General features: G+C 49.6%; 1 protein-coding gene across 3 annotated transcripts in view; it reads right to left on the bottom strand.

Moving 5' to 3' along the window:
* Window positions 1-6,133: 6,133 nt before the first annotated feature.
* SLCO2B1 (solute carrier organic anion transporter family member 2B1) overlaps window positions 6,134-24,044 on the bottom strand; it is a 70,014-nt gene continuing 52,103 nt past the window's right edge. For all 3 annotated transcript variants that reach the window (XM_080376114.1, XM_080376115.1, XM_080376116.1), the window contains 4 exons: window positions 19,025-19,194; window positions 17,127-17,191; window positions 16,330-16,450; window positions 6,134-15,274 (listed from right to left, as the gene is read on the bottom strand). In XM_080376114.1, the coding sequence (XP_080232240.1) occupies window positions 15,100-15,274; window positions 16,330-16,450; window positions 17,127-17,191; window positions 19,025-19,194 (531 nt within the window). In that variant the 3' untranslated portion in view covers window positions 6,134-15,099. The remainder of the gene's footprint in view (window positions 15,275-16,329; window positions 16,451-17,126; window positions 17,192-19,024; window positions 19,195-24,044) is intronic.

Consider the following 24,044-nt stretch of genomic DNA (forward strand, 5'->3'; position numbering starts at 1 on the left):
CAACTCAGACCTGGGACCACCTGGCTGTGTCACATCTCTGCTGGAGGGGACAGTCACAAGAGCTATGCCCCTTCCAACTCCAGGTGTAGGAGGTCAATGCAAAAAGACTCAATGTGAGACCTTCTGGAAGGGACAGTGATACTTGTTTCGATCCAGATGAGTTTCAGGCTTTTGCTCCTAGGTTTCACCCACTCCCCATCTGCTTTGCACATATCTGCCAGCACCAAGGTGTGTGTGCCTCAGTCGGCTCGGGATCGTCTACATGCAATGAGGTAGATCAAGACTCCAAAATGTCTGGTCCTTCCTATCGCTCATGGATTCCTCTTCATTGGAAATGACAAGCTTTCTTGGGAAAGGGGTCTGCAGCAGGTCTCTTTTGAGTCAATATCTTGCTTATTTTGACTTTTGTGAATCTTAGGCAAAGCTGCTGCATCTCCTTGCTTTGGGGCTAGGCATAGCTCCTGTCTGTCTCCTAGTGGAACAGCAGGATGAGGGCAGCTCATGGGGCATGGGCTGGCACTTCCTTGTCACCCTCACATTGCCAGAACTGGTCTGCACCAAAGAGGGTGGCTGGAAGGAGCTGTACAGGAGAGTGGGTGTTGGGCAGGCTGGGAGTAAAGTTTACGCAGTGTTCCCAGTTTGTTCATTGTTGATGGTGTCCCCGTTTGTCAGTGCCTCATCCTTATCTGCCTGGCTTTAGTGTTTCTACAGGAACTCTCACACACAGGCATTTCCCATCACCCTCCACCCAGACCACCCTCAGCATCTCTGTCACAGACCTCTGGCAAGCACAGGGTGGGATGCACCCAAAGGCACAAAGTCTGGGGTCTCCTGCCCCCGTGCTGGAAACAGAGGATGAAGAGAGAAGATCTTTCTCCATGACTTCCTTCTCTGGAGGCAGCAAGCCACAGTCACAGAATCATAGAACCACAGAATCATTTAGGTTGGAAAAGACCTTTAAGATCATCGAGTCCAACCATTAACCCAGCACTGCCAAGTCCATCACTAACCCATGTCCCCAAGCGCCACATCCACACTTCTTCTGCCCCCCCCAAGGACGGTGCCTGCACCCCGTCCCCGGGCAGCCTGTGCCAGCGCTTGGCCACCCTGTCGGGGAAGACATTTCTCCCCGTGCCCACCCTGAGCCTCCCCTGGTGCGGCTGGAGGCCGTTCCCTCCTGTCCTGCCGCTGGTTCCTTGGGAGCAGAGACCGACCCCCCTCGCTGCAGCCTCCTGCCAGGCAGCTGTAGGGAGCCAGAAGGGCCCCCCTGAGCCCCCTGTTCTCCAGGCTGAGCCCCCCCAACTCCCCCAGCCCCTTCCCCAGCCCCTGCCCGGCTCTGGACACGCTCCAGCCCCTCCGGGTCTGTCTGGGGGTGAGGGGCCCAACGCTGAGCCCAGGGCTCGAGGGGCGGCCGCACCAGGGCCCAGCACAGGGGGACGGGCACTGCCTGGCCCTGCTGGCCACGCTGCTGCTGACACCGGCCAGGGCGCTGCTGGCCGCCGTGGCCACCTGGGCACACGGGGGGCTCGTGCCCAGCCGGCTGCCGACCAGCCCCCCCAGGCCCTTCCCCGCCGGGCAGTTCCCAGCCCCCTGCCCCCAGCCCGCAGCATGCAGCCGCATGGGCTGCTAAGATGTGTCCTTGGCTATCTGACTCATTCCTCTCCAGCACTCCTCCTCCTTCTTTTCATCTCTGGAGGTCTCCATAGGCTCTGACATGGTTATCTTTCTCTCTGTGCCTCTGCCTACTCCATCCCTGGAGGTCTAGTTTGTGTCTCTATGCTAACAATGCTCTTCACATTGTCTTCTTGCTCACCATGGCAGTCTCTCACCCCCAAGTAACCACTTTATCCATGTATCTGTTTTCTCCAGGGTCACCTGATGGGAAACCCATCTGCAGATACCTGTCTCCATCTCACTTGCCTCCCTCACGTCCCACCTTCAAGGGCTCCCTTTAGACCTGTCTACGAACAGAGCTGAGGCTGAAGGACTGGGTGATGTGCAAACCCACCATGTCTCAGCCCGCCCAGACCCATGTCCTCCCTATGTGGTCACTCGTCCTCCTGCTTGCGAAGATTTCTGAATATCTCTTTATTTGTGCCCAGCCTCTGCTCCAGAGCACTCCTGCAGTCACAAGAAATCAGGAGCTGGGGAAAAAAAAAATGAGCACCGGTTCCCCAAAAACTTCCTGAGTGCAATTTGGATACATCTCGTGTCCAATGTGTAGCTAGGTCATGGCACTGGGAGAAGCAGAAGATGGGGAGGGTGGAAAGGGAAACCTCTTTTAATAGCAGGTGTAACAGCAAGGTTTCGGTAGCAAATTTAGCTGGGGAACATTTGTTCTTTTTTCACTGAAGTTTGCTCAGAAAGTTTTAACAGTGTGCACAGCTTGGAACCATCTCAGGTTCTCGTCTCTTTAGCAAATGACATTTTAACTAGAAAAGTGAGGTGAGAGGGATTAAACTGTTATGGCAGCCTTTATCAGTGCCGTCTGAAAGCACTTCTGTCCTTCAGCTCCCTGAAAGCAACAGATTAGGGTGAAGCTGGGAATATGCTCAATGACGCAGTGTCAGTTCTTATCAGATGTGGAGGATAAAGGATGTTGTTCCCTCACCACAATAATTTCAGAGCCTTCAACAACAAGCTCCCGCACAACTTTGTTATAAGTACATTAAACCCCAAAGATGAATTTCATATTTCATGAGTAATCATTACTCAACCTGTCTCTAAACACAGAAGAGACTGCCTGATTTATTCTGCTCTGTTTCTCTTGGACCTTCAAGTAAGAACAACTGGAAGAGAAGGAGGGAGGGCACTTAGCAATAAGTAGGAAAACACATTCAGTTTAGCAACAGGGGGAGTTAATTTTATGCCTCAAAGTGCAAGGGGTTGTACCTTCTCCGCATAGGACAGCAAGTGAATTCTGGTGAATGCCAATTTCATTTGAAGGAATCATATGAGCTTAAAACTCTTATAATGAAGGCCCAGCAACCTGGCCAAATCCCAGCAAATTCTGCCTTTTCTGCATTCAGGCAGCCGCCGTCAACCCCATGTCCTGCTGTGCTCTTGGCCAAGGGACACAGAGGTCACCCTAGAGAAGGTTGCATTCCATGGATAGGGCGGTCATTCTTCAATGAACAGCTTGTTAATTCTGGGGGTTTTTTTTGTTTGTTTTTTTTTCTTTCTGGAAGTATTTTTTCTTTGAGATTCAGCTGAATGAAGAAAGGTTTGTAAATGGCAGGTCCTCGGGGTTCTTTGGTGTCACAGCTCTGTAAGGAAATGTTGACCCAAGTAACTAAGGCTGCAATGCAAAAAACTGTTTGAAAGGACAGTCAAATGCCACACAGCACTTCAGAGCAGGCGACAAAGAAGGGAGTCGTTGGATAAATAGCTGTCAGGTGATTTTCTTGGTCTTGGTCTGATGGTACAATTACTGCCTACAAGAAAAGGCCACCCAAGCCATCAGTAGCATTTCATGGGGTTTGACATATTTATTTCTTGGTTCTTGTTGTCTATAAAAACAAAGCACTATTTTGGAAAGCATGGCTGTGTCCTACCTCTCCCTGCCATGCACCAGGCAGACCCCAAATGGCAGTGGGTTGTTGATCAAACCCAAGAGCAAAGCCAGCCGTTGGACACCAGCAATGTTCTCTGCAGGACACAGTCCTTTCCCCATGATCTCCTGTCCAAATAGTGGTGTTGTCCCTGCTCTACTGGTGAGCTCTCCTAGAGTCAGAGCATGGCTCTAGCTGTTTGTACAGCTGCAGTTTGCTTGGAAAAATGAAACTCTAAATTTAGAGACTCTGTAGAAAGTGAAAAATTGGGGGTGATACTTGCTATGCAGTGGAGAAGCATTTGTGCCACTTCTTTAAGTGGTGCACCAAGATATGGTTGCAGCACAGAGAAGCAGAGGAGCAGCTCAGATCCTTCCAGAAGCTGTGACTTCTTCAGCTTTTCCCCTTCCTCCTTTCACTTGGCATGATGGAAAAGGCAGGTGGCCCTTTCTTTGCAATACTTCCATCGGGCTGCAGCTGCATCAGTGTGAGACCTGGAAAGCAGCATCAGATCAGGCCACACAGGTGTGATTCAGTGATTCTCTACCTGCCACAGGACCACAGGGCCTATAAGCCCTCATACTGCCTTCTTCATGGACAGCCTCTGTCAACCAGGACACTGCAGGGTCTGTGCTGCTGGAGTGGCAGATCCCAAAATCTCCTCCCACCTCTCCCCTGGTGCTGGGGTGAGGAGCCTGGCTGAAACCCTGGAGTCCATGGGCTTGCAGCCCCCCCGGGATGCTGCCTTTCTTCCTATCCCTGGACCCAGATGTGTGCTCAGAACCCACAAAGCAAGGAAGAAATCCAACTGACAGCTGTGCCAGAGGCTGTTTTCATGCTTGCCTGCACCACGCAGTGACCTCAGCAAGAAGCATGGATTTCTCTTACACATTTCTGTGTCAGGGTCTGTTTTCTTTCTTGTCACTAGCTGGAGAACAAGCCACAAGACCAAGGCACATGTTGTTGGACATGGGTGCTGCCAGATAAAATCACAGCAGCATTTTGCATTTCCTTTATAACTTGTCTCAGATGCTGGACCACAGCAGAAACCCCAAAATCAAGCTCTCCTGCTCCCCATCTGACAGAAGATGCTTTGAAGTATGAGATTTTCTTCCCTTTTACATTTGCAACCATGCCTGATGTCATTCTGGGCTTTGCCAAGACCTATATGAATTTTACAACCTTTTAACACCCAAATAAGTCTTGGCTTTAGCTCTCCCACCTCCCAGGGAGATGTGCAGGTGAAAAAAGTCATTCTTTGGGAAAACGTTTCCTGTGACCATACTGAACATGTCACCTGTCAGGTTCATTCACTGTCACACAGCTGGCAGCACCGACATGGCGGTGATGCCGCCAGCGTTGCCAGCTCCTGAGCAGTACCAGCATGCACAGCATCCCTGCGGGGTCCCAGGACATCCCCTCCATTTTGCTGCTCTTCAGCACTTCGGTATAGTGCGGGAGGGCAGATTGGAAGGGGCTCAACAGCTTCATATATATTTTGGTCTAAGAAAAGAGTGTTCCTTTATTATAGTCACCCTTTGACTTTGGATTAGACAGATGGATACTTGCATCTCCCATTCCTAAAATCTTCCACCAAGGTGCCCAGGGCTTTACGATCTGCTCAGGCACCTCACTGCAGCTGAAGCTTTTTCCTGATCCTCCACCTACATTTTTTCCCTATCTGATAGGATTTTTTCCTAGAAATAACTAATCTTCCCTCCTCCTTACAGCTACTCTGTATCAGAGGTGGCTGCCATATCCCTTTTCTCACAGGGCAGATTTTGCACCCGAGCTCTCCTTCCTCGGCACCGCCGTTTTGCTCTTGATGTTGAATCCCAGCATTATTGATTTCAGGCCATTTCTCCAATCTGCCATGAATGATCTGAATCCTAATCCTGCCGCTGGCAGCACTTGCGACCACAGGCAGGAATTATATTAGCTCCTCTTTCTCTTATCGTCCAAGTCATTAATTAAAATATTGATTAGTGTCGGAGACAGAACAGACCTTAGTGAGATCCTGCTAGATAAAACCTTTTGGCTAGGCTAGGCAGTAAACTACCCGTAACCCCTGGAAGTGAAGCTTTCCAATTAAGCATGCTCTTTCCCCTTCTTTCTTCTCCTCTCTGCATGTTAATTTCATATGGCGGATGATCAGTTTATGACAATACAGTGGGGTAGTGTCAAAATCCTTACTTAAGTCAAGAGGTTGCGCTGCTTCCCCAGATGGGCCAGTTACCTGCCCAAAGGAGAAATTAAATGTTTGATGTGACAATTCATTACATTATTATCCAGGAGATTGTACATGCATTAGCAATTCACCGTCTTTCTGGTGCTCAGCGTTAAGCTGGATCTGGATCTGCCCAATTCCTTCGTTTTCCCTTTCCAAGATCCTCCATAAACCCCCAGCCTCTGTGAACTGTGGGGTTAATTAGCAGCGGTTCAGGGCTCCCTTGGCTCATCTTTTCAGCATCCCAGTGGGAACTTCCTGGACCTTCCTAAACTGAGTATTTCTACCTTTTTTTATATACATATTTGAATGATTTACCTTCCTCTTCCCCAGCTTGGGGACTGGATGCCTTTCGTGGCTCTGCCTCAGTCCTAGGCTGGGCCAGGCACAGCGATTCTTCGTGGTTTTGCTTCAAACTGGGTCTCTTCAACAAGCATTTTCTGGGAACGGATTTCAAGCTGCTGGAGGCAGTCTGAGCAAATTTTAACAGAAACATCCAGCGGGTTTTGATACACATTTTTTGTTGGCATTCTGCAGTCACCAAATCCACATGGGACCATCCCTATCCCCTCTGCTGAAAAACCTGCTCCTTCGACAGCAGCAGATGACCAGAAGAAACCATCTGGGCTTTGACTGCAGTAGAGCGGTGGCCAGGAGCACCATGGGGAGATATCTAGCTGAGATAAATAGACCAAGGGGATGCTAGTCTATTTAAAAGCTTTAGCTTTTCTCTTTTCCAGAGGAATGAGCATTGTGCTTGGCTATAAAGTAGCTCTCAGCTCCATAAATGCCTTGGAACCCTCCTCACTCAGACAGACAGCGAGGAATCAGGTTCATTGAATCTTTGGCAAACTCTGCTGATGTTTTTCTTCTCTAGCCTGCAAAGATTTGAACCAATTGTGAATATTCATGGGTTGAGCTGCAGCCCAGAAGATAGGCTGTTTAGTGGGAAGGGGTTAAAATGCCAGGAACGGCACCAATACAGACATCTACAAGATGCGACACATTGAAAACCCTCATGAAGATGGAGGGTTGGAGTCTGGGTTCCTCTGCCCCAAGCAAGGGCTCTAATCATGGGGCAATCAGACAAAAAAGAGAGGTGCTGTGGCTTTTCAGACAGAGATCTCCATCACACCTCCCTGGTATTTACCTCTGCTGGGTTCAAGCGGCTCCCAGTACTACATCTCAGCTTTCGCGAACCCTATTTTGAGGTGGTGGTCCCCATCCCTGTCTTGTGTAAGAGACTGTGGGGAGGGCTATCCCAGCCGTGAGTGGGTCCTCACCATGTCAAGCACTGGAGATGTAGCTGTGCCCCTTTTTGAACCTTCATCTGTGCACGGTGGTACTTGAAGGCAACCAGCTCCTGCTCTACTGCTGGATGGATGGAGTCTGGGTGCTGGCCAGGGACACCTGAAGAACTGCTGTGTTAAGCTGTCTCAATTTAATACAGTTGACAAGAGCAATTACTGAATTTGCTGCTCTCACCATTTGCACTGCCGTTTGTCACTCCTCGATAATGAAATAGGCATCTTTCTCGGCTGGGACAGTGACGATCTTCTGCCTGAGTAATTGCTGGCCTCTGGCAAGGGGCTGCTAGGAAGGACTGGGTTATCTTTCATCAGGGATGGAGAAGGTGGCCTTGGCCCTGCTTTGAGGAAAACAGACAAACCTGGGAAACTTCTCAAATTCCTCCCTATCCTCTTTTCTTTGAGTGCAAGTCTCTGTTGAGTGTTGTGCTGATCCCCACACCCTCTCTCATGCCATCTCTGCCATTTCCCAGATCCCTTGCAGCCGAGAAGTGCTTTGGGCATGCAGACCCTGTACTGGATGCAGCCATGCTCCAATATTGTGGGTTCTCCCAGCTGATGGGAACTTGGGGGATGAAACCACACTCCAGAGGTTCTGGCACTGAGTATCATCACTTTTATGCTCTGGCCCGTGCTGAGGAAGTCCCATCTGTGCCTAGCCAAGTGCTGCACTTTTGGAGGTGTGTGAAGGAATTAGAGAGACTGGAGGAGGCAGTGATGGATTTATTAAGGGTTTAGAAAACACAAGCTAGGAGGGAGAGGCTGAATCTGTTGGGTTTGTTTACTCCGTAAAAGGGAAGGTCAAATGGTAATGGGTACTTAAAAAAAAAAAGTTGCTATCAAGAGGATAACTATCAGGTTTTCCCCTGTGTCTCCCGAGAAAAGACGAGGAAGTGTGTTAATTTTGCAGTGGAGAAGATTTGAGCTGTCTGCTCTGAAGGGCTTCCCAGTGCACTGACCACTGGGCTGAGCGGCATGGGCAAAAGGGGAAAGCCAGCTCTGAGAGGGCTGGTCCAGCTTTATTTTGGTGCCTCAGCTTCTTCTGGTTTGAGGATGACAGATGGCAAATTGTTGAGATACTTTGGTGTGGTGCCACTTGGGTACCGCTGCTCTACCAGCACCGTGCTGCCTTGGCTACTGAGGGATGCTGTGCCACTGTTGGCACAGAAAGCTGGTTGGGACTGGATGAAAAATGCATGGATCTGGGTTAGATCTGCCAAGAAAATGAGTTCAGGGCTGGTAACAGGAGGAGGAATTGGATCCATCAGGGGAAGGTTATGGGCTTGAAACCTTGGGCTGTTAGAGACCTCGGGTCACTACAGCAGCCGTGCTGGTGGTTGGAGACTGCTCTGCAGGACAGAAGCACCTACCTACTGGACCGACCTGCCATTTAGGGAGGTTTGCTGCTTGCCTGGAGCCCAGATTCAGGATGTTATAGAAAAATTGCTAAGGCTCATCCAAATTTCCAGCTTTCCATGGCAGTTAACTGCATGGACATCAATCACTAACTCAGCCAGGGGACACCATCAGCAGATAAAGACAAATACAGCACCCAGGGTGTGAGACAGTGGGGATCCATGTGTGATCTCCATCATGCCAGCCAAAGGAAAAACCCCAGACAGGTAACAATTTCCCAGTGCAGATGCTAGAGGGGCTGAGTAAGGTGATGCTCTATCATGGAGAAACACTGAAAGCAAATGTGGCCACAGAGGCAGTTGGGGCTGCTGCCATCATGAGGCAGGCAAGGTCTGGAGGAAGGCAGGGAAGGTGAACAGCAGTTATGCCTCAGGGTTTCAGGAAAGCAGACTTTTGTTTGGAGACTCACTAGGCAGAATCCTCCAGGAGCAGCCATGGAAGGCTGGGGTTCCCAGCAGAGTGGGGCTGTTTGTCAAGAAAACTTTGACGAACGCAGGATAAGCCCTCATCTTGGGCAGGAAGAACAGTAATTTCAAGGGAAGACCATTAATAAGGATCTTATCAATGAGGTAAAACACAAGAAGAGAGCATACCATGGGAGTGAGGACAGGCAACAGAGGAGGAGTACAAATACATTGCCTGGGCTTTTAGGGACACAATCCCGAACACCAAAGCCCCGCTGGAGATAAAGCCAATGTGGCAACAAGAAAGGATCCTATGGGTATTCTACTAGTCAAAAAAGGATCAATGAAAATGTGATTTCATTGATGGAAGTGGAAAACAGCTGGTGTCAGATGCTGTGGAAAAGACTGAAGTTCTCAACACACCCTTTTAGCCCCTGTGTTTACATGCATATCCATCTCCTAGACCTTTGTGTCCCCCAGGATGGTTGGGGAAGTAAATGGAGAGCCCAGGGAGCAGGACGACTGCTCAGAGAAGTTGGAGCATTCACATCCACGGAGTCAGATGGATTTCACCAGAGAGTGATGAAGGAACTGGCCAACATGTTTGCAAGGTCACCCTCTATCATCTCTGGAAAACTGATGATCTGAGTCCCAGACAACCAGAAAAGGCTGAGAAGGTGTTGGCTTGTAGGCAAAGGAATGTTAGATGGGCTGAAAACTGGTGGGACTATCAGGCTTAGAGGCTAGTGATCAGTGGCTCTACATCCAGCCAATGGCTGGTAGGAAGGGGAATTGTTGATCCTCAGGGATCAGTACTGGGGCTGATATTGTCCAGTAGCTTCATCCATGACATATATGATGAGAGAAAATGTATCTCAGCAAGTCTGAAAGGGTTACTAAATTGGAAGAGGTGACATGATGAATGGGACAGCTTCAGTCCAAAGGGACCTTGAGAAACGTGGTGGTTGGGTCAACAGAAGCCTCTGGAAAGCTCATCAAGAAGTGTGAGGTAATTTGCGCATGGGTCAAAATAAACCCACTCACAAGTGCAGGCTGGGAACTGCCTGGTCGAGTAGGAACCCACTGAAAAGGATTACAGTGCACACCCAGTTGAATTTAGGCCAGCAGACCACTCTCACTGTAAGCCAAACCACACGCTGGCCAGCACCAGAGGGACCTTGAGGAACGTTTTTATCCCCTACACTCAGTCCTGGTGATCCCACATGTGGGATATAGTGTGAAGTTTGGGTTCCCCAGTTCAAGAGGGATGGGGCTAAAACAGAGAGGGCCTGGGGGGGACCTGGGGCACATGGTCAGTGGGAAGAGGCTGGGGGATCTGGTTTGTTTAGTCTACCCAAAAGGATGCTAAGGGTGATCTAATGCCACCCTACAGCTACCTAAAGGGTAGAGAGGACAGATCTAAACTGTTTTCGGCCACAAAAGAAAGCATAACAAGGGGCAACAGCCCCAACGTGATTTGGGCAGCTCATGCTGGACACTAGGAAAGGCATTTGTCACCAGAAATGTGGTGCAGCCCTGGCACCAGGGAGGCTGTGGCATCTCCATCCTTGGAGGTTTTTCTAGGTCAGGTCAAAGTCATGGCTACCTTCATCTAGTGCTGGTGATGATCTTGCTGACTAGATGACCTACAGAGGTCTCTTAGAACATTTCTGTGATACTGACCTTTAAGGCAGGACATCTGAGATCTTGAGGGGCTCCTACAATGCTACATTTAGTGACTGGTTAAACTGGAGGCTGCAATGCACTGGAGACCAGCCACCACGACCACATTAACAACATATGTACAAAGAGTGCCAGCATATGATGAAAAGATGTTGCAGACCACAGAGGAATTTGAAGGGGTTGATATGAACAGGGTGACCTGACAGCGGTAACCGCACAAAAGCGGCTCCCAGCCTTGGAGCTATTTTCCTGCAGAGCTGTCTGTTAACCAGCTTGCTGCCTCTGCTGGAACTGGTGCCACCCACCTAACCTCCTCACAACTTGAAAAGCTCTCTTGTAGTTTGGGAAATAGCCTTTGCTCCTGTTTTAATACATCCTTTTGATCCTGTGCAATTCTCGGCAGCCCTAAAAGCACTCTTCCGTCTTCAGGTCTGTGACCCCTGGTATTACAAAGTGCTGCACGGAAACATCCAGTGCATCCAGTTCCTGAGCCGGACATCTTTCCTGTACCTGCCTCACCATAGGTTATCTCCTTTAGCCTTCCTGGAGCACAAAGGAGCAAGACTGAAGAAAGTCAATGGAGTTATGGCCCAGCTGGAATGACTGATGTTAACCTCCCCTGTGCGATTTATGGCTGTTGCCTAAGACATACCCTTAAGTGCTTTGTAAAATCTATTTTAAGCTATCTCCAGGGGAATATCTCCTCTGGGGAAAACCTGGCAAAGCATAACAGCACCGGGTGGATTTTGCTGACGCTACACCTTCCTTTGCTTTCTTTTTTGTAATCCTCCTACCTGCCTGCCCCTTGCTCTCCATCAAACACTCCTCCTCTTCCCTTGGTGCTGACAACCTTTTCATATTTCCTGGGGTTTATGTCCCTCCCTGCTGACAGCAGGAACTAGCCTTTTTAATCTTCTCTTGCAAGTCAGTCCCTTTCAACAGTGTTCTAGAATAGGAGGGGAAAGGGAAAAAGTGATTTTATTTCTCTTTATAGAAACTCCAGCCCAAATTAATGGAAATTACCATGGCAAAAGCATAATAACAGGCTTATAGTTGACCACAAAGCTAAAATACACAGTTTGCAATTGCCTTGGATGCTTACCCACAGGGAACCCTCCTTTGCTGGATGGGTAATGAGAAAAGGAAGAATTCAGGCTGAACCAGTTTGTGCATTGCCTGAGAAAAATCTCTATATGATGTGATAGGAGTTTTCCAAGTGGAAAATGGATGTGGAGTCCCAAGCCCAGCAGTGACAACACGCCATGCTGGGAGTGAACTGGGCAGGCCATCCTGCGGGTTGCTCCTGCATCCATCGTGAGCCCAGCAGACCTGGCCATCGCTCCAGTCAGACGGCCGAGGGACGGTGCAGCCTGCCTGTCACCTGAAATAGCACCGCGAATCCAAGGGACATCATTGAACTTGCTGTTCATTTTTGCATGGTGCTGTTTGTGAACAAACTTATAAGACAAATTGCTGGTAAGGGTGGGTTTTCTCCCCCTTTTCCTCCCTCCTTTCTACAAGCAACACCACTGCTTTGGTAATCATGAGGATTAAGAAACAGCTGATGCAATCTGGGGGGCTTTCAGAAAGGCTGCACAGTTGTCCTTTGAGGGTGTTTTGTAGTTTAACCCCAGCTGGCAACTAAGCTCCACACAGCCGCTAGCTCCTTCCCCCTCCCCGGTGGGATGGGGGATAGAATCAGAAAGGTAAAAGTTGGAAAACTCTAGTGTTGAGGCAAAGACACTTTAGTAGGTAAAGCAAAAGCCACGCATGCAAGCAGAACAAGGAATTAATTCATCTCTTCCCATGGGCGGGCAGGCAGGCACTCAGCCATCCCCAGGGCAGCAGGGCTCCATCACGCCTAACGGGGACTTGGGAAGACAAACACCATCACTCCAAATGTTCCGCTCTTCCTTCTTCTTCCCCCAGCTTGATATGCTGAGCATGATGCCATATGCTATGGCATATCCCTTGGGTCAGCTGATGTTCCCTCCGACCTCCTCGTGCCCCCCCAGCCTGCTCACTGGTGGGGTGAAGAGCAGAGACCTTGACTCTGAGTAAGCACTGCTCAGCGGTAACTAGAACATCCCTGAATTACCAACCCTGTTTCCAGCACAAATCCAAACACGTGGCCCCATATCAGCTACTGTGAAGAAAATTACCCCAGCCAAAACCAGCATGGTCCCGCTCTGATTGATAACAGAAGTCTAAGTGCTAGGCTCTGCAAGAGCACAGCTACGCCCTGTGCCTGTCCCCACCACTGTCCAACAGCCCGGCATGGCAAACCCAGCAGCACAGGATGAGCAAAGGGTCGGCAGCAATTTTGCAGAAGGATTGCACCAGCCGATCAAAACTCAGAGCCCAGGACTCCTTGGATCTCTGCAGTGGCCACCGACCAGGCTGTGCTGCTCTGGTGCTCAGGGATGGTCTGGTCCCCATCTGAACTCCGATGTCCTAATGGTAGGGAGGTGCAACTTTTCTGACTTTATAAAGTCATCCTGCAACCCTATCCAGGCGTGTTGCTGGCAAAGCACACTGCAGCTCTTGACTTTCCTCACCGTAATATGAAATGAATTGTGATGTTATTAGTTTGTTGTGGTTTGGAAAGTACCTTGGAGTGACTTGAGTTGTGCTGAACAAGGCAGGAAACTGCCAGCGAGCCAAGGGCTTGTGCTTAGCCAGGAAAGAACCTTCTTCCCCGCCAGATGCAGGGAGGATGCCACAAATTCATGGGCTGCCGAGAGCTGGAGGGACCACTGTGAACATCGTGGACTGTCTCTTCCCTGCTTTTTCCCAAAGAACCTCATTCTTATTCCACACCTGGTAACAGTCTGGTCTAGAAACAGATGCTACCTAGTCATGGCTTGAAAACTGAGAAGAGTGCAAACCCCCCCCAGATCTGGCCTTCCAATGCTCATGGTTAGGACACGCTACTCATCCTTCCTTGAATAGGTCCACCTACACCTCCTCAGCATCCACTCACACGTCTGTCTTCTAACACCTTCTTATAAGCCAAAAGTCACTTCTGTGTGTAGGTACCCATGAACAGGGTTGTAGAATCTCTTAACCAGCTCATCAATGAACAAAAGGCAATGGACAAAAATATGTTAAAAAAGCCTAATAAAATAAAATAAAATAAAATAAAATTAGCCTCCTACTCTGAAGGATCTTAATTGGGTCTCTCAAAACAGCTGGGCAAACAGTGGTGAAATATCTAAACCAGCCACTTAACCACTGCACCTTCCACCTTCTACCACCTTACTTCTCTGCGCACCCCAGACCTTATGGTAGGACTACTCACCAGGGTGTGAGGAATTAATGAATTTTCTCCACCATGTATCTCTTTTCTTTTGCGCATATTTGGGCTGAACTTAGAATTTTTGGTTTCTCTACTGGATTCCATTCTGCAGCCAAAAAATACAAGTTACCCAATGTTCTGTGGTTTCACACTGATGGTATGAGACCAGAAACACAATTTGTGCTTGGGTGCAAAGGAGCCTTAAGATGGGAAGAATGCAGAAAATAGAGGCAGCTGCACCAAAATAAAACCAGACTTGACTTTCACCCCATAATTACAGCTGCATCTGTAACCCCTTCAAAGAGCACAGCATGGCTGCCTGGCTCTGTGGTCAAACAACTTCGCTGCAAGTTCTGCCCAGTCTGCAAGAGGGCTGGATTCAACCTCCCTCTATGGTCCTGCATTCCTGAGAAAAGTTCTCCTTTTGTCAAACTGGAAAATGGGAGGGAGCCTTAACACTCACATGCTTCAATAAGTTCCTGTGATAAGTACTGATGATGCAAAAATAAAAATTATTGTTATTACTGCAAAATGTGGCCATGCTGCCAAAGCTCTACGAGTCTGTGGGGGCTGGAGTTTCTCTCCCAGGCGAGATCTGCAGTTCCTTCTGATGTCCTCCCTGCCCAGCACCCTCATCCCTCCTCGCCACCAAAGCAGCATCTACACAGCAGCTGGGCAAAGCATGTGAGTTGATCCTTGCAAAAATCCCATCAATGTCAGCTGGTACTGGATGAAGCCTTCAAGGAAGAAAGGCCATGTAAGACTGCAAGAACAAAAGGAAGGAGTTAACTGACATGTTGGGGGCTACAGACAGACCATCATTTATGGAGATGTATGGGTTCACTAAAAAAAATTTTCTTAAAAATTATTTATTTTAAAAAATCCAAACACAAACCCTTTCAGCTATATGGTTAACACCCAGAGCTGGCATCACGGAGACCGTCAGCAGGAACAAATGCTTTGGAGGACATAAATCCAGAAGACTGCAGTGTCCAAAGGTTAATAAGTGTGGACGAATCCATGTGAAGGAGCAAGCTGCATCATGGAGGTGGAGAAGGCAGGCATAGAACAGTACATGGCAGTACAGGAATAATGCACCCCACCCAGAAGGTTAGGAAGCAGCCCCATCGTCCACATCCTTCACAGTTCAGGTGTGGAGTGATTCACATGGCTTCACCTCCCCAGACATGGATTGTAATTCACATTTTCGGTGTCACACTTTGGATTCTGGGCTCTTTCTGGAGTTTCCTGCCAGTTTCTCCTTCTCTGGGTCTGCCTTTGTCTCTGCTGCATTGCTGGCTTCCCTCTCCTGCCGTCTGAGGATCACATACACGGTCACGAAGCACAGAAAAGCACCCACCTCAAAGAAAAACTGGAGACCAAGGTACCTGTGAGGTGAAAACACAGTAAATCAGGGTATCAACATTCCTATGTGCACCAAGCACCAACACCTGATGTCCCAGGCACCCAGCAAACACTGAAGATGGGGGAACATGGGGACGGGCTCCTTGGGCACATTCAGCACTGGGCAAGCGACTGCTGCAAGCCTGGGTCCCAAGAAGGGTGGGAAGAGGAGGCAGAGGAGCTATCAAGATGCATTTGTCCTTGGTGTTACATTAAGACACCGTATCTCCTGGTAAGCAGGAGGCATATAAAAACATATCTTGGGGTTGAGGGTGAATAGGACTTGCTGCAGCTACTGGTCAGTGAGTCATTCAACAACAGTGAACTTACAATGGGGATGGAAGACCACCTACAACTCCCTTCCAGCCTCCCCACAGCGCATGGGCTGGATTTGGTGTCTTCTGCATGTTGGGCTGGGCTGTTCTGGTGGAAGATGAACCCCAGGGTGCAAGGCACCCTGCACAGACCCTGCACCACCTCACAGGCATCTTTGAGGCTGGGGTCACCCCTGCTGCTGCATTACCTCCATGGAGGAGGTGTCAGGACAGGCTGCTTGTATCAATGCTGGTAAAATGAGTAATTAGAGCATCACACAACAGCCCAGCTTGGAAGAGACCTCAGGAGATCATCTGGTCCAAGATTTTGTGGGAAAGGGAGCCTAGACGAGGTTATCTAGCACTTTGTCCACTTGCTTCTTGAAAACCTCCAGTGATGAGGACTCTACCACATCCCTGGGGAGGTTGTTCCAGCAAACGGTTGTTCTCATTTTAGTGCAGGGAGTGCTTCTGGAAGTGGACCTCTGTGGTCTGTAGCAGTAAATTAGCATCATCCTTGGGAGGGTTTTGGCCTGTACTGATGACTGTCCAAACCATTCCTGGGCACTGCTGGGAGTTAGCACAGGCCAGGGGGATGTGAGTCTCCCCATTTGCTTACCATGACATGCACAACAACTCATCCCACGTTGGAGGTGGCCTGATGCCACATTCCCCCTGGGTCTCCCTCTGTACCCTCAGCCCTTAGCCTGACTGCTCATCCCTACCTTTGCCTGAAGAGGTTATTGTCATAGTATCTGCAGGCTGCCCTCCTGTCGCACTTCTTCTCCCAGAGGATGCAGGTCGTGTCGATGGCGCTGCCATACAGAACGGGTCCCGGCATCCATGCTGGAAGCAGAGGGTCAGAGGGGACTTTCTTATGTGATGGGAGCGCCTTTCCTGGGACAGACCCAACCCTGGTTCTTTTCCCATGTGCTAAGGGATTGGAAAGTCCCACAAAGCCGCTGGTCCTGCGCAGCACGCCAAGGGCTAGCTGTGCATTTGCACACAAGGTGCAAGACAGTCCTTCTTTCTCATTGCTCTTTGATAAGGGACCATCGCTCATCCCAGGAACGATGCTCAACTCCTTCATGCACTGCGCATGCAAGCACCTTCCCACAACTGCAGTGGCATATTCCAGGGGCCTCCAAGTGAACATGGATTTTCACCATAGGAAAAATAACTAGTGGGTTCACAGGACGTGATTTGCAGCCACCTGACGGGCTGGAGGCAAACAGCAGTGTCTGAACACAGCCGAGGGCTGCCCTCCTGGACCTAAGCTTATTCCCTGCCCTCTTTTATTTAGCTGTGTAGGTGTACCCCCACAGAGATGCTCGTCCCTCCCCACCATGTGCAGCCTTCCAGGCCCTGCAGGGAAGCATCTTTCCCTGGCTTAGGACAGACTTTGGCCAGCTGAATAAACAGTACTTCTGCAGCCCTGGAGCTGCTCAGGGATAAAATCCCCATGAACCCCCAGGAGCTGCCATGATTTTCTAGGATGGCATTTCAACACATATTAATTTACCTAAAACTCTCAGCAGCATGAACTGTATCCCAACAGCAAATGATTTGTCTTCAGGATGGATGCTCCTGAAAAACAAAATGGAAATGTGTGTCCCCTCTGGCAATTCTGCAAAGAGGGATGTTTCCCTCCCTGGCATCGCACAAAGGTTTGCAGCACCTCACTCAAAAATTCATCCTTCCACCTGACCACCAAGGACCCCTGGCAGCTCCCATTTACATCAGCAAAAATGATGAAGGGCTAGAAATTCATTAGGGCTAGAAATAGAAGCTTACCACCGTCTTTTCTTAGCCTGAAAAACCTACCGAACTCCATGAGAGGCAGGGAGGAGCTCAGCTAAGTATTTTTGCTTTTAATTTAAAGAATCCACGTGAGTAAAACACAAACAGAAACCAATATAGCCGCTGGCTCTGCCAAACACAAACAATAAAAGGGATATCTTTTGTAACTGAAGAAGTGGTTTACCCATGGAGGAAGTGGCTTTTTTTGAGGTGGGGTGCCCCAGCATATATTTCAGTGGTACCACAGTTTTCTGAAATAAATATTTCAGACTGTGGTTCCTGCTGGGGCACACATGGGGGAGGACTGGGTGGCAGAGGACCTCCAGGTCAGCACACCTCCAAGGACTCAGCTTCCCTTCCCTCTCTGACTGCCTGGTGTACACGTAGCTCACTCTTGGCAGAAAAAGGAGATTTAAAAATACCTGGCCACCAAGGTAAAAACAGGCTTTAACCACAACTTTTCCCTAAAAAGCAACTGTTTGGAGTGCTTCGACCACAGAAACGTGCTTGGAAATATCATTTATAAACTAACACAGAGATTCCCCTGTGGATTTCCCCTCTCTCCCCACACAGCCCCCCCACACCCTCAGCCTTTCCTGCTCATCCCAGGCTCCAGCCCCACCAGTCTGGGGCTCGTGTGGAGGCTGGCTCCAGCCTGCCCCATGGGCACCTCTCCAAGGCTGTGTGAAACTAGAGTTCTCATAGCTTCTCTGCCCTGGCGAGGCAGGCTGTATTCAAGCAAGATCCATGAGAAGAAAGGAAGGTAATTAAACTCCTTAACAGAGAGCTGCATTAAAATGTGCCAAAGTACTGCTGTGCTAAATTAATGCCGAGTTATTGGTGCATCTCGTTACTGAGGTATCAGCTGTGGGTGGGAAGAAGGAACAGGATGGCTGTTGGACCTGGAAGTTGTGCTGATACCAGGAATAGGGGGTGCTGAGGACAACATGGGGTTCCTGTGAGCCCCACGGTGGACGTGCTGTGGGGGCCTGGCATGGCGTGACACCCACCCACCCACCGGCTGCTCCCTGCTTAAGCCTGTTGGTGAGCACCAATGCTGCCTGCAAGAGCAATCAGCCATGCAGCACTGGTGGTTCCATGGTAAAGCCTCCAGCAGCCCAAGGTCTCCGCTTGCTGCTAAACTCTGCAGGGATCAGCAGCCATGGCCAGAGAGACCTTGAAAGAGCCTCTGTAGTCTTAGGGCAGCAGGAGCTCTGTTAGTGCAGGGTCTACAGGAGCAAGTCCTGAAGGTCTCTCCTGCTTCAGGTCCTGGAAATGCTCAATGCTTCTGGCCAGACCCGCTGTGCCAGGTCTTTGCTAGCAAAGTACAGCCTGCTCTTGAGCAATGCATAGCCTAGAAGATGGACAACCACATGCACTGCCAGATGACAGGAGCAGGGAAGCCCTGTTCCCAGTTCCCTGTGACAACTCGTGCAAAACCTGTGTAAAAACAAAGGGAGGAACTGGGCATGAGGTGCAATATAGGGCTGATCTAACCTTCCAGTACCTCAGCTGGAGAAAAACTTCTTCCTCAATTCAAGGACCCCTTGGTTTTCCAAACACCACCTCTGGATGCTTTTTCTGGCTGCACATAGACCATGGCCAACCCAGTCTGCTCACCTGAGGATGAGCATGAAGGATGGCGTGTGGGACGTGCTGGCGAGGATCCCTGCCAGGCAGGACAGGACCACAAAGGGCAGGAAGAGGTGGAAGCAGTCGGTGCCACAGGTCCCGGGCTTGGCGAACCCCACGAGCCCGTTTTTGGAGATGCAGCTGCAGTTGGTGTAGTTCTGCAAAGAAGAGAGAAAACCCAAAGCTACTCGTCCGCTCAAGGCTATGGAGATACCAGGAATCGCTGCCAGCTGTCATAGGAAGGGAGGGTGTTTAGGTTTTGTCTGTAAATAATTAGCAGTAATTAGCACTCAACACTTCAGGGAGCAGGGGGTGGAAAAAAAGAAACACATACAATGAAGCTGGCTGGGGATAACAGACTGAGTGGATGAGAAAACACATATTGCCATGCCCACTTCCAGCCTTCCACACGCTGTCATCTCTGACAGGAGGTCCCAGTCCCCAGTAGGAGATATCACACAGGTGAGCACACACAGCTGATGGGGAAGCTGGGACCACCACAGTACCTTGGTTCATCTCCCTGTACTTCCAGAGGCACCTGGAAATGCTCCTTACCCAGACACATCCTTGCCCTGTTGGTGTGAGCCCCAGCAATGCCTCCCCACCCTCTGCAGCAATCCTACGCTTGTGCTCCCAGCCCCGTGTTGCACGCCTGTTGTGCGCTGAAGATGCCTACACATAATGTAAGCTTAACGTTATCGTTTGCCAGCTGAACACTTTGGCATCCTGCATAAATCTGGGGTTTTGGCATGGACAAATCTCACCCACAGCTAATAAAACATTGAAGCCTGATGTGAGCTTACACACCTGTGTTCCATCTTTTGGAGGATATAGCTGGGGAGCATCCTGGGCTCCATCACCTGTACCCAGCTTGTCTCCTGCTGAGAGACCCTTCATCCAGGGGCTACGTGTAGAGCAGAGCTGGCAACCGAGGCAGAGCCCAGGCTCAGGGGGGCACTAAATCAGAAAACACTTGCTAGGGGAAAATGCAAAATCTCACCTTTGGGAGAGGATCATAAATGAACTGGCACAGCATTAGCAAAGGAAAGATGCCCTAGGGCAAGGGATAGGGATTTTTTTCTTTTCCTCCAGAATTTACTCACAATTTTCTCTTTTCTTAACAAGAAATGTCTTTTTTTTTTTGAAAGAGACCTTTAAATAAAATGAGCAGGATCTTATTGTTGCCGGAGGGGGACAGATTCATGCCGGGATGGCAGTTTGCACAAGGTGATCTCAGAGGCAGAGGCAGCCCAGGGTCTCCCAAATCCCCATTCCTACATCACTGCCTGGGGAAGTGGCATGGGTGACACCCATAAAAGAGACCCACAAGGCTGAGAGCACGATGTGGGGGGAGATTTGGGATGAAAAGGCATGTAATTCCTCCTCCTTCCTTTAGGAAAGAAGATTTAATATTTTAAATTAAGACTGGGATTTATCTTCTTCAGCCATCTGAAATGAACTAAATCAAACTCATCATCTGGGCTCCTTCTGCAGTCATGGAGCGAGAGGTGGGTCTCCAGAGGACCCACCACAGAGAAGTGCCTATGATAGCCGAGATTAATTTGGGCCAAAGCAGTTAACAAAAATGCAATTAGATAAACTCGAACTTGCTTGATCTCGGTGACCACTACCTTTTCCAGAGAATCAGAGTCACGACATTAAGGGGACTTGTACAAAGCCAAATGGAGACCAAGGGCTGGAGATAACACGTGGTGGAGGCACAAGGCAGAGCTCTTCCCCTTTCATTCAAAACCTTGGAGGATTTTAGAGCAGGGAGCATGACCCTGGTTGCAAAAACCTCTGAGCAGCGGGGACAAGCCACAAAGCCACCAGTGGCCCATCTCTGTGAGACACATCGTCTGGGCAGCAGTGCCACAAGGCTGATGCAGCCCCAGAGCTAGGCAAACCACCCAGTGAAGTGGGGAGAGGAGAATAACGGAGAGCAGCCCTGAAACCAGGGCTGTGGTTTCTGGGCAGGAACAGGCAGCTGGGTGGCACACAGCCAGCCCCGGGTTTTTCAGGGCTGTGCGTCAAACTTCCCCAACAGTACCATTTAGCAATTGTTTTCTTAAGAGAGAAAGAGCTGCTCACACTATCCTCTGCCTGATGCTGCCTTATTTAATCCTTTTTTTTTTTTTTTTTTTTTCCCGCTGGGACCTTCCTGTATCCTAAATTTGGGGACCAGACCAGACCAGACTCAGCTGGCAGCAGAGGGACGTCCCCACTCCCATCCATGGCAATGCACGATGAAAACGGAGCAAGGCTCAGAAACCCAGGAGCCCATGGCACAGAGATTCCTGCAGTCCTAGGGGAGCTTCCGTGGCCACCTCACTCCAACAGGTCATGCCGGACCCAAACAAACAGCAAAGCACTAAAAGGCTGTCACTGCCAGGGGGCAAAGTTTGTAGGCTCCTGCTGTTGCCCATGAAATTTGGGGACATCGGGCAATGCAAAGAGCAAATTGCTTTCAGTGCACGAAGGCTTTCAAATGAGAGTATTAAAGCCAAGCTTGCACCATGCAAGCCTTCTCTGGAAGGGCTGCAGCAAAGCTAAGCACAAAATTGTAGGGTTTTCTGCACATTGGGAGGTTTTCTAGAAACCCAGGCATTTGGGACACGGAAAGCAGTGGGCAATGAGTGCCGCAGGTCCCTGCTCTGGCAAAGAGGTGCTGAAAATGGTAAGAACAGTGTAATGCAGCAGAGAAAGCAGGAGCTGAAAGAATGCCATAACCTATTTTTTTTTTTCTTTTATGCAACAGGTACTACCCAAGAGGGTGTGAGGTTGCTCTGCAGACACCTGAGCTCAGCTCCTAGTCCAGCATGATAAAGGAGCAGGGCTCAGCGTCTGTAGCCACATCACTGCATGCCACGAGCTCCCATCCCAGGCAGGTGCAACGTGCTCCAGCTACGACGTGCTGGCACATGGCTCAGTATTTATACCAACCTACCAAGACACAGTCCCTGTGCAGGAGAACCTCTCACACAACTCAGATTGGGTCAAGCTGCATCAGTAGGTGGAAAGAAGATTCAGCAAGTTATCTTAGTGCTAAAGTAAGAATTAATGCTGGCTTTACCAAGTAGCGTTTGCATGGCACCATCAAGGGAGCCCTGATTTTGCTCTAACGTGTGGCTACACATAATTATATGTATAATGAGTGCAGGAGTGGGTCACACTCAGGAGCACAGGATGCCAAAGGGCTGGAGGCATCTTTGAGGAGGAAGAAACAGTTGAAAAGGATCTGCTGTACAAAAGGCAGGTACAGGGATGCATAAAAGTATGTTTGGGACTAAGGTCTGGCAGAAAATGTAATTGTTATTAAAATGAAGTGTTGTTAATTAACAAAATGCTGCTAGAAAGTGCCCAGACAGTCCCATGCTGCCACGCATATCCTGTGCCAAGAACACAGCGGGAAACTACTCACCCTATATGAATTGCTAACTTTTTTCAGATAGGTATTTGAATTGGCAAAGATTTCCATACTATTTATTTGTTGAACCGTATTGACTGGAGACCAGACAGACAATTGGCACTGTGAAAACTCAGCTCTGTTGGGGTTTTGGTAGCAGGCAGGGAGGAGCAGAGAAGAGAGAAGCACAGGGCAGCGAAATAACCCTGCCGGGTGTGCAAATCAAGGGTAAGCCAAGAGCAAACCCCATTTCTCTAGCCCTTGCATCGGGACTCTCCTGCTAAGTTATCCTCTCATGCAAGACGTGTGCCTTGACAACTGGCACTTGGGGAGGGGATGCACGCTGCAACTAGATCATAACTTTTTAAGCTGCGAATCTGCAGGCTGAAAGGTGGATTAACATTGCTCCAATGAGGCCCCCCCAGAGCATTCACTGGAGGTCTGCTAAATGTCACTGCTGCGTGCACTGGGGCAATGGTCCCTCCACGCCTGGTTTGCCCAGAATATACAGAGTTGCTCCCAGAGTCTCCAAAAGCAAGATTTATCTCCTTTCTCTTGATCTATAGATGTAGCATAGCTAAAATGAATTATATGATGGAAACACCCAGGCTGCTTCTGCAACTGTAGGTATCAGTTGAGCGTTTTCAGCTGGTATTTCCCCTCACTCTGCAGGGAGGGAGTTTGGACCAAGTGTAGTTTTGCATTTTGCTTCAGCAAAAAAATTTAAATAATTAAATTATTCATTCTAGGCTTTGAACAGTATTTTAGGTAAAGGCCAAACAAAAACTATGGGGTGAGCACTATGGGTGATACCTGCTGCAAGACATCAAGGTATGTGAAAATGTGTACCACATGCACTGATATTTTGCCTTCACAACCCTCGAAAAATGGAAACACTCGGACTCCATCGAGTTTCAGGGAAGTTCAGGCATGTGATGCCTTAATTGGGAGCCTGGTTTCATAGAACCACAGAATGGTTGGGTTGTAAGGGACCTTCGAGACCATACAAGTCCCTACCAGGGGCGGGGCCCCCTCCCCCCAGCCCAGGCTGCTCCCAGCCCCGTCCAGCCTGGCCTTGAGCCCTGCCAGGGATGGGGCACCCACAGCTGCTCTGGGCAGCCTGGGCCAGCGCCTCGCCGCCCTCACGGGGAAGGGTTTCTTCCTCATATCTAATCGGTAGGTCAAGGATCACAGATGGGGCAATTCATAGCAGGAGCCTTCTGGAGGTGGGCTGCCTCACCCTGCTGAGAAACATCCACTTGAGTGGAGAGCATGGAGGAACATCCACAATCAACATCCCTTGAGTACAAGAGGCATCCATGGATGTGAGGTCATGCTAGGTGCTGAGATTGGCCCTTCCATACCGCCCATCCTCCTGTCCCATCACAGGAAACACAGCTAAGAAAGGTGACCTTGTTGGTGACCGTTTAGGGGTGAAGGGAAACAAAAGGCAAAAAGTCCACTCAAACTGCTAGGTAGCAAGGGAGATACTGAAGCTAGGGTTTGTGGAGCAAAACTTGACCTTGAGAGGAGCAGTGGATGGGGGAGGACACCTTGACATCCTCCAAGGCTGGATACCTAAAAAGGTTTCTGCTTGCTGCC

The sequence above is a fragment of the Falco punctatus genome, assembly GCF_963210335.1.
Source record: "Falco punctatus genome assembly, chromosome: 2".
NCBI lineage: Eukaryota > Metazoa > Chordata > Aves > Falconiformes > Falconidae > Falco > Falco punctatus.